The 16,185-nt window shown below is 41.2% G+C and overlaps 1 protein-coding gene across 2 annotated transcripts; it reads left to right on the forward strand.

Moving 5' to 3' along the window:
- The first annotated feature begins 320 nt into the window (after window positions 1-320).
- Window positions 321-13,943, forward strand: plaat1 (phospholipase A and acyltransferase 1). Of its 2 annotated transcripts, XM_060940414.1 has the most exons (5): window positions 321-496; window positions 5,272-5,327; window positions 5,448-5,577; window positions 9,797-10,065; window positions 13,560-13,943. In XM_060940414.1, the coding sequence occupies exons 2-5, from the start codon at window positions 5,295-5,297 to the stop codon at window positions 13,659-13,661; spliced, it is 534 nt and encodes a 177-aa protein (XP_060796397.1). In that variant the 5' UTR covers window positions 321-496; window positions 5,272-5,294; the 3' UTR covers window positions 13,662-13,943. The 2 variants fall into 2 exon arrangements, with proteins under 2 accessions (XP_060796397.1, XP_060796398.1); XM_060940415.1 differs by lacking the exon at window positions 5,272-5,327.
- The last annotated feature ends 2,242 nt before the right edge of the window (window positions 13,944-16,185 follow it).

Below are 16,185 nucleotides of genomic sequence, written 5' to 3' on the forward strand. Positions count from 1 at the left end.
GCCGCCTATCTATCACATATGTACCATTATGTGTTACATACATACCATTATCTATCACATATGTACCATTATTTATCACATATGTACAGCTTTTCTTCATTTCATCTGTCTAGTTGCTTCTCTGCATGTGCTTTCTCTAAAGTCCTCTGTCCAACTCTTACTAAACTCCGTCTCCCCCATTGGCTTGTGTGATGCAGCAGAGGGCACCAGGGTTGTTTTGTTGTTGTTGTTGTTGTTGTTTTGTTTTTTGGCACAATGAAAGCACTGATCTGAGAATGACCCTGGTGTGTTCGTGTTCCAGCCAGCAGAGCGAGATCAGCCCACAGAGAGCTCAGTCCTGACTGTGGTTCCACTGCTCAACCCTCCACACTTTACTGGCCTGCTTTATCATCATCAGTTTGAGGAAATATTTTGAGTTTTTTTTCTCTGAATGAGCCTATTCTGACTCCAATGGAGGTGTAATAGAGATTCGTACAAGGATGATTCCTGCTATTAAGTAAGTATCACGTATTATTTTGGATCTGTAGTGTTTTCTTTTTAAATAAATGTACTCTGAATTTTTTTTTTTGTGATAGTTGGCTTAATGTTTCACGAATTTGGTTACAGACCTCAGACAAAAAAGTGTAAAAAAAACAAACAAACAAACAAAAAACCTTGATAAGCTTTCGGAGGTTCAGTCACCAATCGACTTAATCTAAAAAAATTAAAAAATAAAAAAAAAAATCAATGAAATAGAACAAAACTAAAACAAACAAACAAATAATAAGATGATGAGGATAATTCCATTAAATAATAAGGTTTCTTATCATGAAAATAATAATAGTAGTAGTGGCTGTGGTTCACTATTAGTCATAACATTCAGGTATTATTATGTGACAATTGTTTAGTTTGTGTACAAGATAATTATGATTAGCAGAGAAAGTGAGGACCAAAAATAATCTTTTATAATATAAATAATATATGCTTTAGCACTTCCATTGTATGTTTCTACATCTTTCTCTGTTATTTTGTGGCTATTGTTATTTTGTGGCTTCTTGTGCCAATGTATTGTGTGTGTGTGTGTGTGTGTGTGTGTGTGTGTGTGTGTGTGTGTGTGTGTGTGTGTGTGTGTTCAGCTCATTGTCTGGAACTTCTCCAACATTCTCTGGTCATCTTCATACCAGCTGTTGTATCACTTTATTCTATTCTTAGTTGTCCCTAATTCCTATTTAATACTGTTTATACGGTACGACGATTCTTGATTCTGATGTCAGAAGGTGTTCATTAATCTTCTATAACCGCAGCTGTGACAACAGTGCAGCTCAAAGCCACAGGTTTATGTTAAAACTCTCGTACTCATGCTAATACATTATCGTTTCTATAGTAACAGCTTAAACGGCATCTTCTTTTGTGGGTGCTCACAGAATCTATATCAGTGACCAAGGCAGCCATTTTGTTTTTCAGATGTATGAGAGGCAACAGTAATAAAAAAAATAAAAAAAAAACAGTCAGGCAAAGTTCAAGTGTGAGTGCTACTTAATAAGAAACAGCTCCTGCAATTGTTTGTTTGTTTGTTTGTTTGTCTGTTTGTTTTCCCCGCCCACCTGATTTCTATGACTCAAGGCTGAGGATCATCACATCACAAGACAATGTGATAAAGTTGGTGTGAAGCAGAAGTAACTATTACGAGATGCAAACATGTCTTTCATGTCCTGCGTCCTTTGCCCTTCAGTGAATTAACATTTCTGGCAGGATTTTTTTTTAAATTCATTTTGACTGCTGCTTTAGCTGACATCCTGAAAAGCATAGTTTCAGTGTCTCCTGAATCTTCATCTCATCTCATCTTATCTCATCTCATCATCTGTAGCCGCTTTATCCTGTCCTTCAGGGTCGCAGGCAAGCTGGAGCCTATCCCAGCTGACTACGGGCGAAAGGCGGGGTACACCCTGGACAAGTCGCCAGGTCATCACAGGGCTGACACATAGACACAGACAACCATTCACACTCACATTCACACCTACGGTCAATTTAGAGTCACCAGTTAACCTAACCTGCATGTCTTTGGACTGTGGGGGAAAACCGGAGCACCCGGAGGAAACCCACGCAGACACGGGGAGAACATGCAAACTCCGCACAGAAAGGCCCTCGCCGGCCCCAGGGCTCGAACCCGGATCTTCTTGCTGTGAGGCGACAGCGCTAACCACTACACCACCGTGCCGCCCTGAATCTTCATAACGGTGTTAAAATCTGTATATACTGTAGCTAAATCATAACCTTTTTCTTTTTAAATAAGTGTTTGTTTTTTGTGCTGATGTATTTTGATGTGGACCCTTTGCCTTTTTTTTTTATATTCAGCTTTTGTTGTGATCTACACTCACCGGCCACTTTAATAGGAACTTGTTCTTGATTCTAAGCTTCCTGTTCTTTGGCTGCAGGACTGGAACTCAATGTGGTCTTCTGCTGTTGCATGCTGAGATGCTTTTCTGCTCACCACGGTCGTAAAGAGTGATTATACTGTATGAGTTACGAGGGTAAGCCAAAAAGTTCTAAGACAAATTGGAAAAAAAATCTTTATTTATGAAAATAACAAAGCTATTTCTCTACATATCCTCCATTTCAGTCGAAACACTTCTGCAAGCGGTGTTTCTATCGGAGAATTCCTTCTTTGTAGAAATCTGGGGGATGTCTTTCACAACTCTTGAAATTATAACATCTGCCTTAGAACTTTTTGACTTACCCTCGTACTGTAGGAGTTCCTTCCTGGCAGCTCGAACCAATCCAACCATTTTCCTCTGACCTCGCTTATCAACAAGGCGTTTGTTTCCACCCACAGAACTGTCACTCACTCACTCGATGTTTTTTGTTTTTCGCACCATTCTGTGTAAACTCTCAAGACTGTGTGTGTGTGAAAACCCCAGGAGCTCAGCAGCTTCTGAAATACTCAAACCAGTCCATCTGGCTCAAACCAACACCCGTGCCACAGTGAAAGAAAGTCACACTTTCACTGAGATCACAATTTTTCCCGTTCTGATGTTTGAAGTGAACATTAATTAGCTGAAGCTCTTGATTTGTATCTGCATGATTTGATGCATTGTGCTGCTGTCAAGGAATCGGCTGATTGGATAACTGCAGGAAACAGCAGGTGGGTGTTCCTAATAAAGTGGCCAGTGGGTGTATAATGGATGCTTGTCATAAATCTTCACGACAGAGGAGTTTGTGTTTTGAGGTTTCGAAAATGACATTGACAAGCTGCGTTCATTTGTCTTATTAACTTCGAGAGAGGAGAAAAAATAAAATCCGGTGAAAGAATGATTCTTTACAGCTGCTATGACGTAAGTGATATCAGTGCGACAGCTACATAATTTGTTTTACGGACGTTCCACGACATGAAATGTAACTATAAACGGATAAAAATGTGTGATGTCGTTCTTTAATTAATAAATTGTCTAATCACTGGCAAATTGATGTGGTATAAAATTAATCAGACATGCTGTTATTGGAATATAATCAACTTTGCACCGTATCACACCAACCTATTGTTGATTATTTTGCTAGAACAGCACAACTCCATCATCATCATCATCATCGATTCATGCAATGTTTTAACAAATGCATGTTCACACACATGACAGTGATGACATCACAATCAGAATCAGAATCAGAATCATGTTTATTGGCCAAATATGTTGACACACGCAAGGAATTTGGTTCTGGCAGTTGGTGTCTCTCTGGCGATACAGAAAAAAATTGCAGGGAGGAAGAGACAGAATATATGTATATGTAAGTTATGTATATGCAATATAAAAAATGTATTTAAATAATATTTGGCTGGCTTTTTTTCATGGTATATCAAGTATATTCCATTCAGCTAGCATGATACTGAATGAGTCGTTCAATATCACGCTAGCTGAATGGAATATATCTGATATACCAAGAAAAAACCCCAGCCAATCTGATTATTATTATTATTATTATTATTATTATTATTATACATACACATTCCTTTTGGGTGTTCAACACGTCTTTCTCTTTCAAAATTCCCTCAAAATCTTTCGCATTTAACAAAGCAAACCTGGCGGCCATGTTTGCTTACAAATTGTCACAGTCGCTCGCTAGCGTGGAACTTTTACGTCTCCGACGTGTGACATCATGTTGTCTTGACAACCATGCAATATCGTAAACCATATTCAACGCTCATTCTCCATTGAGTAGAGTAGAGTGACGTAATACACGTAGGATAAGCGATATGCTAACAATATTGCATGCTATCAAACCAAATGAATGAAACCCGCTAGAAGGGAATAGAACATATGTTTTTATTCCATCGAACAAGTGTCCTTATGAATAATAATTATCTATAACATACAATATCTGTGATATATTATGCATAAAAATATCTATATCAATAATATACTATATCTATAATTAAGAGTTATTCCACAAAATCGAGTCGTACATGAGCTGATCGCTGATGAGGCGCGTAGCACCGAGTCGGCTATAAGTCATGTGCGACGAGATTGGGTTGAATAACTGTTTTATTCTATCCACGTTTACTGGATTTTGAGAAACGGACCCTTTTTATTCTTTTGCAAATTAGATCAATAAAAGCTTTATGCAAAACGTCCGACAAACTGTAAACAAACTGACGAAATGACAGGAGCAATTTGTGAAAAATGCAATGATAATAATAATAATTCTTGAAAAATTAAAAAAAGAGACGTTCTTACCATCAAATACTTTTATTCCATATTTTGTTGCTTTTTTGTATTTTGGGGGGGTTGTTTTCGAGTAGAGTTTTTATTTCGTCCGGTTGGTTCAGCAACATGCTCCACCATTTTGTTTTTCTCTACTCACTGGATATGAGCTGATAGGCTAGGAATAGAGTAGCCAATCAGAGCGCACGATTGATCATATCCAGTGAATGTGGATAGAATAATTATAGATAATACACAATATACTAAAAATATACATGACAGTCAGAGTACACAGTGCAGTGAGGTCGTGCAAACAGGAGGCTGTTACAGGAGGTACAAGTGGTACAATAGCATAAAGACAATGATGGTTCAGGTCAGATATTTATGACGTTGATGGCACGGAGGAAGAAGCTGCTCTTATGCCTGGTGGTTCTGGTTCGCGGTACTCGATTGCGCCTGCAGGAGGGGAGGAGCTGGAATAGGTTGTGACCAGGATGTGAGGAGTCCTTAACGGTTTTCTCTACCCTCTTCCTGGTTCGTGAGATGTCATGATGATAAAAACTGAAATTTATATTAAATATATATATATTTTTCATAGAATATGTCCAGTTTTGCTGTGGGATGATGGATAATCAACCAAACACAAACCATACTGTAAGTAATGAAGCGTTTAGTCATATAGTCACTGAATGACGTCACCAAAGAAAACATTTGTGAACAAAGTGACATTCAGAATTCTCGTGAGTTTTGATGAATGGGATATTTTCATTTCAGATGGCCACTAGTGACCCAGACACTAACAGTGAACCCCAGCCTGGTGACCTCATCGAGATCTTTCGACCAGCATATCAGCACTGGGCCCTGTATCTAGGAGATGGATACATCGTCAACCTGACACCAGTTGGTGAGTGCGTCAGGCTTGCGACTCTGACTCTGTAGGAACTGAAACTCATGAAAATAAGTTAATGTAAGTTATTTGGACTCGAGAATATAATCCACTCCACAATTATTGGCACCCTTTAAGAAAATGGACAAAAATATCCTATATCATAAACATTACATAGAATGATTGCAATATTTTTTATTCCAACTACTTCGGTTTCCTTGTAAAGAACTTGTTATGGGGGCGTCGTGGCTCAGGTGGCTAAGGCGCATACCATAAATCCGGGGACCTGGGTTCGATTCCGACCTGAGGTCATTTCCCGATCCCTCCCTGTCTCTCTCTCCCGATCATTTCCTGTCCTGTCTCTACACTGTCCTATCCAATAAAGGTGAAAAAGCCCAAAAAAAATCTTTAAAAAAAAAGAACTTGTTATAAACTTACTCTGATAAGTAATAGTATTCATTCATTCATTCATTCATCTTCGGTAATTGCTTTATCCTGGTCAGTGAAACAAAAAGCATAATACTGTAATTCCCTTATCATTATTTTCCACCATGTGGAAAACCGAAAAGCTTTTAACACAACATAGTTCATAGATATAGAAAAATACATAAGCAGTAAAATTACCATTAAGCACAACCAAGCCGATTCTATATATAAAAAAGAAAAGTTTTGATCTCTGAAAAAAGTTGAAAATGTCATTGGAATGATGACTAGACTCCAGATTTGAACATTTTTGAAAAGCAGTGGTCTGATTAAACAGGACGTCCTGTTACACAAACTGAAATACAGAAGGAGTTAGGAGTCCAAAATCCTCTGTAGGTTTTCCCAACCTTGTAGGAAGAGACTCCGTGCTGTGCTTTTAGGGTGCCAATAGTTTTGTGCAAGCATCCCCAACCACCAGTATTACACAGCGAGTCTTAGTGAGTTACAAGACATTAGAAAAAAATATTGTGTTAAAATAAAACTACACAGTGTCTCCATGTGTTTAAGCTCAAAATATTATATATAACAAGTGTTGCCAGGCAAAACAAACCTCGCCTGGCAGCACTTATTTTATACCTATATGTTGATAATGGTAATATTTCTCAATCATCAACAGTCAGGTTATAGTCTTATGACCTTCAGTTTGACCTTTCAGGGTCACTCAAGGTCGAAGATCATGGTGCCAAATGAAAGCCCATATGGCACTTCCTATAAGTTGATAATGGTAAATATCTGTCTACCATCAACCGTTTTCAAGTTACAGCCCTCTAAAATCCGTGACCTTGAGTTTGACCTTTCAAGGTCACTCAAGGTCAAAGATCATGGTGTCAAATGAAAGCCCATATGGGAGTTCCTATATGCTCATAATAGTAAACATCTGTCGATCGGCAACCGTTTTTGATTTTAAATGGAAAATATGTTATTTTGACCGAAAGGTTGACCTTTCCAGCCCTGTGATGACCTGGCGACTTGTCCAGGGTGTACCCCGCCTTTCACCCATAGTCAGCTGGGATAGGCTCCAGCTTGCCTGCGACCCTGTACACTGCAAAAAATGGCCTTTCAAAAATAAGAAATAAAAAATTAAAACAAAGCATATTTGCTTGAATCAGGTGAAAAAAAATCTGCCAATGGAACTAGTCAAATTTGACTTGGTAAGATTTCTTAAAGTAAGATGAAAAATCTAACCTGTTTTTAGATGAAATAATTCCAAAATAAGATTGGGGAACTTTATTACGCGAGATCTGATTAACTCAAAATAATCAAAATAGTTCTTATAACAAGATCGTACTTCTTACATTTAGCCATTCAAGTCATTTTTATTTATTTCATTTTAAGGGTATTTCACTTAAATTCATGACAAAGTCTTAGCAGTAAAAACTGAATTTAAGATAAATATACTAATATTTCATTCTCATCTCATTATCTCTAGCCGCTTTATCCTGTTCTACAGGGTCGCAGGCAAGCTGGATCCTATCCCAGCTGACTACGGGCGAAAGGCGGGGTACACCCTGGACAAGTCGCCAGGTCATCACAGGGCTGACACATAGACACAGACAACCATTCACACTCACATTCACACCTACGCTCAATTTAGAGTCACCAGTTAACCTAACCTGCATGTCTTTGGACTGTGGGGGAAACCGGAGCACCCGGAGGAAACCCACGCGGACACGGGGAGAACATGCAAACTCCGCACAGAAAGGCCCTCGCCGGCCACGGGGCTCGAACCCGGACCTTCTTGCTGTGAGGCGACAGCGCTAACCACTACACCACCGTGCCGCCCTATACTAATATTAGGATTGTTAAATTCTACAACTAAGCATTGCTAACTTAAAAGATTCTCCTTTTGTGACCTGTAATTAGTAAAATACTCTAGATCTGAGACCAGAGACTATCTTGAATCAAGTTGACGACACGTGTAGCATTGCAACAAGTTTATTTTTTGTCCCATTTCAACATTCAAACATAAAAGCATCTCTTAAGATTCCACTTCCCCAGGACCTCAGGCACCAAAAAAAATAATAATAAAAAAAAAAGTCTACGCATTTTGACTTAAAGTGCTTACACAACGCCAAAGCAACAGTGCATTTTGGGGGCAAGATTCAAAGATTTCAGTAAAGTTCATTTATTCCCAAAACAAGCATACTTCGTTTTTTTTTTTCTTGAAACAAGATTAACCGCATTTGACAAATGTCCAAAATGTACTTACTTGTCTTAAAAAAAAACTTGTTTTATTTTCAAAGGTGCTCCAAATAAGACTTTTTCAAGACATTTTGTCTATACAAGATTTTCAAGATGGACTGTCTAAAAACTAGCCTTTCTAGCTAAATGAGGTTTTGCTTGTTGGGCAATTCTGTCTTATAATAAGGGTGGCTAGATGTTTTGACTTGAAAATAGACAAATAAACTTCCTAAGATTTTTATTTTTTGCAGTGTACAATACTTCACCCCACTTACTCCGTAAATATACACTCACTGGCCACTTTAATCGGAACTTGTTGTTGATTCCAAGATTCCTGTTCTTGGCTGCAGGAGTGGAACTCAATGTGTTCTTCTGCTGTTGCATGCTGAGATGCTTTTCTGCTCACCACGGTTGTAAAGAGTGATTATATGAGTTACTATACGAGTTCCTTCCTGGCAGCTCGAACCAATCTGGCCATTTTCCTCTGAGCTCTCTTATCAACAAGGCGTTTGTTTCCACCGACAGAACTGTCGCTCGTTCAATGTTTTTTGTTTTTCGCACCATTCTGTGTAAATAATAATAATACTAATAAGTTACATTTATATAGCGCATTTCTCAAACTCAAGGTCGCTTTACAGAGGTCAAAGAAAACAGAACACACGGTAAAAAAGTTGCGAAAGAGTGGCAAGTTTATGCAGTCGTAATAAACTTTGAAAGTTTATTCGTGGAACAGTGGAAGTGTTCATGAAACAGAAAGGTTTTGAGATGAGATTTGAAGAAAGAAAGGGAAGAGCAGTCACGGAGGGGTTGAGGGAGGTTGTGGGTGGTAAAAGAGAGCAACTGGACTTGCTTGAAGATTCTTGAAGACGTTTCACCCCTCATCCGAAAGGCTTCTTCAGTTCTGTCTGACTAATAGGGAGTATCAGGTATTTATCCTCTCATGGATGAAAAGCAATCCTAAGGTGTCGTTGAGTCATTCTGTTGGTGTGGGTCACTGAGGACTGGGTGTGAACGGCCTAGAGAGTTGAGGGAGGGACTTCCAGAGCTTGGGGACCATGGTGCTGAAGGACCTGCCACCCAGGGTAGAGAGTCTGGTGCGGGGGGCAGCAAGGAGATTCTGGCTAGAGAATCTGAGAAAGCGGGATGGACTGTAAGGGGTGAGAAGGTCATGGATGTAAGGAAGGAGCAAGGTTATGGAGGGCTTTGAAGGTGAGTCGTAGGATTTTTCCAGAAACTCTAGAGACTGTTGTGTGCAAAAACTCCAGGAGATCAGCAGTTTTTGAAATACTCAAACCAGTCCATTTGGCTCAAACCAACACCCATGCCACAGTGAAAGTAAGTCACACTTTGAGATCACAACCTCTCCCATTCTGATGTTTGAAGTGAACATTAACTGAAGCTCTTGATTTGTATCTGCATGATTTTATGCATTGTGCTGCTGTTAAGCGACTGGCTGATGAGTAAAACAACAGGTGTATGGGTGTTCCTAATAACGTGGCCAGGGAGTGTATGTATATATTTTGGTGTGAGTAGTATATACAGTATATGTGTGCGATTTCTGTTCTTCCCTCAGATGAGACCCAAGCAGCCGCCATGTCCAGCGTGAAGTCAGTGTTCTCTCGGAAGGCTGTGGTGCGGATTCAGCTCCTGAAAGATGTCGTGGGGGAAGATACGTTCCGTATCAACAACAAATATGATAGCAGTCGGACACCTTTACCCGTGTCTGAGATCATTGAGCGAGCTCAGCTACTGATTGGTCAGGAGGTGTCATATGACCTGTTGGGCAGCAACTGCGAGCACTTTGTCACCCTGCTACGATATGGCGAGGGTGTATCTGAGCAGGTTTTCTACATGGCATTTCTATGTGTCTTCAAATACAGAAACGGATGCAAAGATTCCTATTAGATGTCCTGGACAAGAACAGAGGTTCTACAGTGCCTTACAAAAGTATTCACCCCCTTGAACCTTTCCACATACAGTATTGTACTGATAAAACCTGGAATGTAAATGAACTCTTAGATCTGAAGGGTCCTGATATTCTTGCTAATGGTTCAAATTGCTTATGGTCTATCAGATCGGATAGAAACTTTTGATGAACAGCAAGTCTTGCCACAGTTTCTTAACTGGATGGAAGACTGGGCTTTGACTGGGCCATTCTACCACATTCGGGTTCTTGGTTTTGAACCACTCCAGTGTAGCTTTAGCAGTATTATTAGGATTGTTGTCCTGGTGGAAGGTGACGCTCTGTCCGCTCTCATGTTTCTTGCAAGTCAATTGGAAAAAGGTTTTCTTCTAAGAATGCCCTGTGTTTGTTTCTATCCATATTGTCCTCAACCCTGACCAGTTTCCCAATTCTGACATGATACTGACATGATATCATGCTTCAGTCTTGGGATGGTGCTCTCAGGGAAATGAGGAGTGTTTGGTTCCCATGAAACAGAGTGCTGAGTACCGAGGCCAGAAAGACCTTTTCTGGTTTCATCAAACCAGAAATCCTCCAACATTCCTTTTGGTAATGTGGGATTACAAGTTGAGGAAGGCCATTAAATTAAATTATGCGATTTTTGATGTCAACTGATTGCAGCAGAACAAATTAGGTAGGCCCTGGTCACACTATAGCTCGCGATGGGTTTGCGAATACTTGGCAATGAAAAATTGGTCGTATCGCCACCAATTGTGCGATGCATGGCAAATGTTCTCCAAGCTTCACGAGTTGTTTTTTGATGTGTCTCCACCTCATGAGTGGCCAAAATCCATCCATCCATTTTCTGTAACCGCTTATCCTGTGCAGGGTCACGGCCAAGCTGGAGCCTATCCCAGCTGACTATGGGCAAGAGGCAGGGTACACCCTGGACAAGTCACCAGGTTGTCGCAGGGCTGACACATAGAAACAAACAACCATTCACACCTACAGTCAATTTAGAGTCACCAGTTAGTCTAACCTGCATGTCTTTGGGGGAAACCGGAGCACCCGGAGGAAATGCACGCAGACACGGGGAGAACATGCAAACTCCACACAGAAAAGCCCCCGTCGGCCGCTGGGCTCGAACTCAGAACCTTCTTACTGTGAGGCAACAGTGCTAACCACTACACCACTGTGCCGCCCGAGTGGCCAAAAATGTCACAAAAATTTTCAGTGCATGCATTGACATTTGTTGGTGATGTTTTCATTGGCAAAGTAAGTGACAAATACTCGCAGACGGATTTGGGAATACTTCCCAAAGCTCAGGGAAGCATCGCCACCAAACACCTCATTTTCATCGATAACCCTTTGCAAAGCATCGCGATCTGTACACTGTTAGAAACGGGTACAGTAGGAGTCCATTTCTGTCCCCCAAGGTACAATCTACGCTAATGTACCCCCTAAGGCTCATTTTTGGACCTCAAGGTAACTATGTGTACGTTTTAGGGTCAGAAATGTCCATATATGTTCCCAAGCAGTATATAAAGGGTACAAATAAGTACTTCAGAGCGTACTGCCCCAGTGACAAGCCATTGTACCGCTAAAGGTACAATAATGTACTTTATTTTCTGAGAGAGTAGTGTGACTGTTTCCTTTGGGGTTTAACACCAACAGAGGTGATTTCTATTTTTTTAGCATATTTGTCCTCTTGCTAAAATGTAATGGGCTATTTGGTACAGATTCCTGACATACTGTATAATCCCAGTACCAGACTGGTGTACCACATTGGTGGCATGGTGGTGCAAGTCAAGTCAAGTCAAGTTTATTTGTATAGCGCTTTTAACAATAAACATTGTCACAAAGCAGCTTTACAGAATTTGAATGACTTAAAACATGAGCTAATTTTATCCCTAATCTATCCCCAATGAGCAAGCCTGTGGCGACGGTGGCAAGGAAAAACTCCCTCAGACGACATGAGGAAGAAACCTCGAGAGGAACCAGACTCAAAAGGGAACCCATCCATATCCGGGCAACAACAGACAACATGACTATAACATTAACAGTCCTAACATAAAGTCAGCTTCGTTGATGCTATAAACCCCCCACCGACGGAAACCCGAGCGCAAAACCGTTCATGACAACCGCAGTCCTAAAGTCAGCAAGTCAACTGCAGTCCCTAGCCACAAAAGCACCACTGCAAGAGTCCAGAGCGTCCTCCAGGCGCGACCCCCAACTGCCCTCCACAGGAGCAAAGTGCAGCATTTGATAGTCATATGCCGCTTTTCCACTACCAACGCGGCCGAGTTGGGCTGAGCCGTGCCGTGCTGAGTTGGGCTGAGTCGAGCTGAGTGGGGCTGTTGGAGTTGCATTTCGACTACAACCGCACTGAACTGTGCTGGCTGGAAGTGGGTGGACACATTGGGTGGAGTTAGCGAAAGTGGGTGGACGTCACGTGATGTCGTTAGGCGGCGCAAACAGTCACATCAGTGACCTTTTAAGTGGTAGTCTCACGACCCAGATAGTAAACAATAAACATGGAGGACATGGAGTCGTTAGTGTTGCTGGTCTTGGTGCTGTGGCTTGTTGTCACCGACAACGCCAACAGATACTGGCAAGAGCGTATAGATGAGGCGAGGTGCATAAGGCTTCAGAAATTCTCGTAATTCGTAATTCTTCTTCCGGGTTTACGGTGTTTACAGATCCCAGCGTGCTCGCGGGGCGTGTGTGGGCGTGTGAGGACACTCCTCCTCACCAATCAGTGCACAGGGGAGTGTCTCCTCACGCCCCTAGCCCCACTCGACTCGGTTTGGCTCACTTCAGCCCCACTCCAAAACCGTGCGAGTTTTGGGTGCTGAGCAGGGCTGAAGCGAGCTGAGTCATGCTGCTCTGAGGTAGTCGAAACGCAAGCCGTGTCGGGCTGAAGTGAGCTGAAGCGAGCCGAAGTGAGCCGAAAAAGGGTAGTGGAAAAGGGCCAATACATGGTGAGCACTGTCACCTTATAGCAAGAAGGTTTTGTATTCGAGCCCAGCGGCCGAATGGGGCCTTTCTGTGTGGAGTTTGTATGTTCTCCTCATGCCTGTGTGGGTTTCCTTTGGGTGCTCCGGTTTCCTCCCACAGTCCAAAGATATGCAGATTGGGTCGATTGGCTACTCTAAACTGCCCGTATGTGTGCCCACCACCAGATAAAGAGTTTGGGTCCTTCTGGTATGCTATAATTCAGGCTTCCTGGATCACCGAACCTCAACTATAAGGATGGTGACAGACAGCTTTGTGAAAAAACTCAAGGGGGTGAATATTTATGCAAGGCACTGTGTCTGCACAGGACTTTTTTTTGTTTTGCTATGTTATTTATTGAATAATATCCAGATATGCCTAACTGCATTCAAATCAATCCTTTGTTACATTTATTGTATGTGGTCTCTTGTGTTTTCAGGCGACACGTGCTATCGGGGCGATAAGTTTGATGACAGCGGCAGCGAGTGCTTTCTCTGTGCTTGGTCTCATCAACACTCGCAACAGGAACAGACGTTTCTGATGTTACTGAAATTCACCAATTCAAACTTTTAATTATATACACACTGAAAATGAATGAAATCACATGACTCTAAGTGTGTGTTGGATTTAGTGCTAATTAGTTTGCGATAATGGTTGAGGCTTTGTTCTTTGACACAATGTGAGGACTGTTTTATTTATTTAATGTGTATTAAAGTATATATTCAGAGGTGGACAAAGTACCCATCTTCATTACTTAAGTCAAACTACAGATCCCACTGGTCAGATGTTACTCCGATACAAGTGAAAGTTGTACAGTCAAATTTTTACCGAAGTTAAAGTACTGAAGTACTTGCTTTTAAAAATACTTAAGTATTAAAAGTACATTTTCTGTCAACGCATCATTGTATTATTGCCACAACGCGGAAAAAACCTAATGCCGTTACTAAAGAAAGAAATGTGAATTCACAAAATGAACGCATGCTGTGCCATTATGGTGGTTTAATGTTAAGCTAGCTAGTCAGTGAAACTCCACCTGACATGCTAGCAAACTCTTTTCAAACTCAAAATCATATGGGTAGCTAACGTTACTAGAAAAAGATTTTGACATTGTTTATTTGGCAAGATTATGCTGAAACGTATTTCTGAAAGGACTTCAGATAAGTCAACGTTATTCATGTTAGCGTAACTCTGTTTTTACATGTTAAGTGTCCAAGTTAACTAGCTATGTGTTAACGTTAGCCGTGGACAAGGCGATGGCAACTTGGCGGGCAAATCCATAGAAAGTCATTTGACTAACCAGACTGCATAGCTATTGCAACGTTATCGCTAGCTCTAAAAGCACAGACCACTTCGTTGCAAGCTTTCTCTTGGAATAAAACGTTTATATACCTCGATATGCTTCCACAGGTCGGACGGCGAGTTTTTGTAGGCTGTGATGTGGTTCGTTTTCAGCAAACAAAGCAAACATTTAAAACAAAGCAAATCTTTAATCCTTTCAGAAAACTGAAACATGGGTTCAAGCTACAGCCATGAGTGTCTCCATTCCCCAGAAGAACCACCTCTTTCCATTCTGCCATCAACTGATCGTGTTAAATAATGCTGCTGAGAAATCACTGAACTTGATTTTATACAGTCTATAAATGTGACGTGACCCTCGTGATTACTGATCGGCTGTCTAAGTGTCACCTGCGAAAAAAACAATCACATATTAGAAAAGAAAAGAAAAAACATCCACTTTCAAAGCTGCTTCATAGTAACGAGTAACAAGGACCTTGATAGAAATGTAGTGGAGTGAAAAGTACGATATTTGCCTTTCAAATGCAGAGGCTCCAACTCTCCCACCGTGGACGGGAGATCTCCCGCTTTAGGGAACATTTTGAAAATCCTCCCAACCTCCCGCTGACAACATAAAAATCTCCCACCCACCCTTACTACACATGATTAGTTAAAAAAAATATAACTTGATACACTTATGTTGACGAAAATTAATAGTTGACTTTCCGCTTTTCGTGTGTCTGACATTGTATGGGTTGACTCAAGTGTGCACCCCGCGGTATATGCCGATTCCCCGGTCGGTACACCGATCGGCATAATGGGGGGATTGGAGTGAATGCCGGAGGCGTGCGTGCGCAGATCAAGCGCGCATATGAATCGAGCAGAATTTGGTACACCGGGGGTACACACTTGAGCCCACCCAATGTCTTAGCAGTTACCAATAAAGCATACAGATGGCGCTATTAATGATACGTGCGAGAGAACGAGAAAACCCGCGACACTCAACCATTTTGTTTGTTTTTTCGCGTCTGCATTTCATCTGCATTTATCGCCTGCTCGTCTTTAACTTTATGTTCTCTTGAATGAGATAATGAAACGAAGTTCCGTTGGTGGAAATGGCGAAAGCCAAACTACGAAGAAAAAATATCAGAAAATCACCAAGATAAAGTTGGGATCGCCCGTCGCGATGGTCGCCAGGGACGAATGGCGGACTATTTTGGACGGCAGCAAGACGACCCTATATCTGACAAGGTTAGATCACCAGACCAGACGTTGGATTCTAACGAACTCGTCTGACTTTTTTTGTCTGACTTTTACTAACTTAGACTTAGAAATAGAATATTATTAGAAGAACATTATCATCAGAGGGTCTACCATTGGCAATTTATAATAGTCATTGACATTGACTTTAGGCATATTAAAGTTTGGTCTATAGTCACTGGATTTATCTAGATCTGTTACTATTAATAAGATTTAATTGACATGAAATTGACACAAAATGTGGTAAATCATTCATATATAACCCCATTCTCATTATCTCTAGCTGCTTTATCCTGTTCTACAGGGTCGCAGGCAAGCTGGAGCCTATCCCAGCTGACTACGGGCGAAAGGCGGGGTACACCCTGGACAAGTCGCCAGGTCATCACAGGGCTGACACATAGACACAGACAACCATTCACACTCACATTCACACCTACGCTCAATTTAGAGTCACCAGTTAACCTAACCTGTATGTCTTTGGACTGTGGGGGAAACCGGAGCACCCGGAGGAAACCCACGCGGACACGGGG

Source organism: Neoarius graeffei, chromosome 15 (genome assembly GCF_027579695.1).
Source record: "Neoarius graeffei isolate fNeoGra1 chromosome 15, fNeoGra1.pri, whole genome shotgun sequence".
NCBI lineage: Eukaryota > Metazoa > Chordata > Actinopteri > Siluriformes > Ariidae > Neoarius > Neoarius graeffei.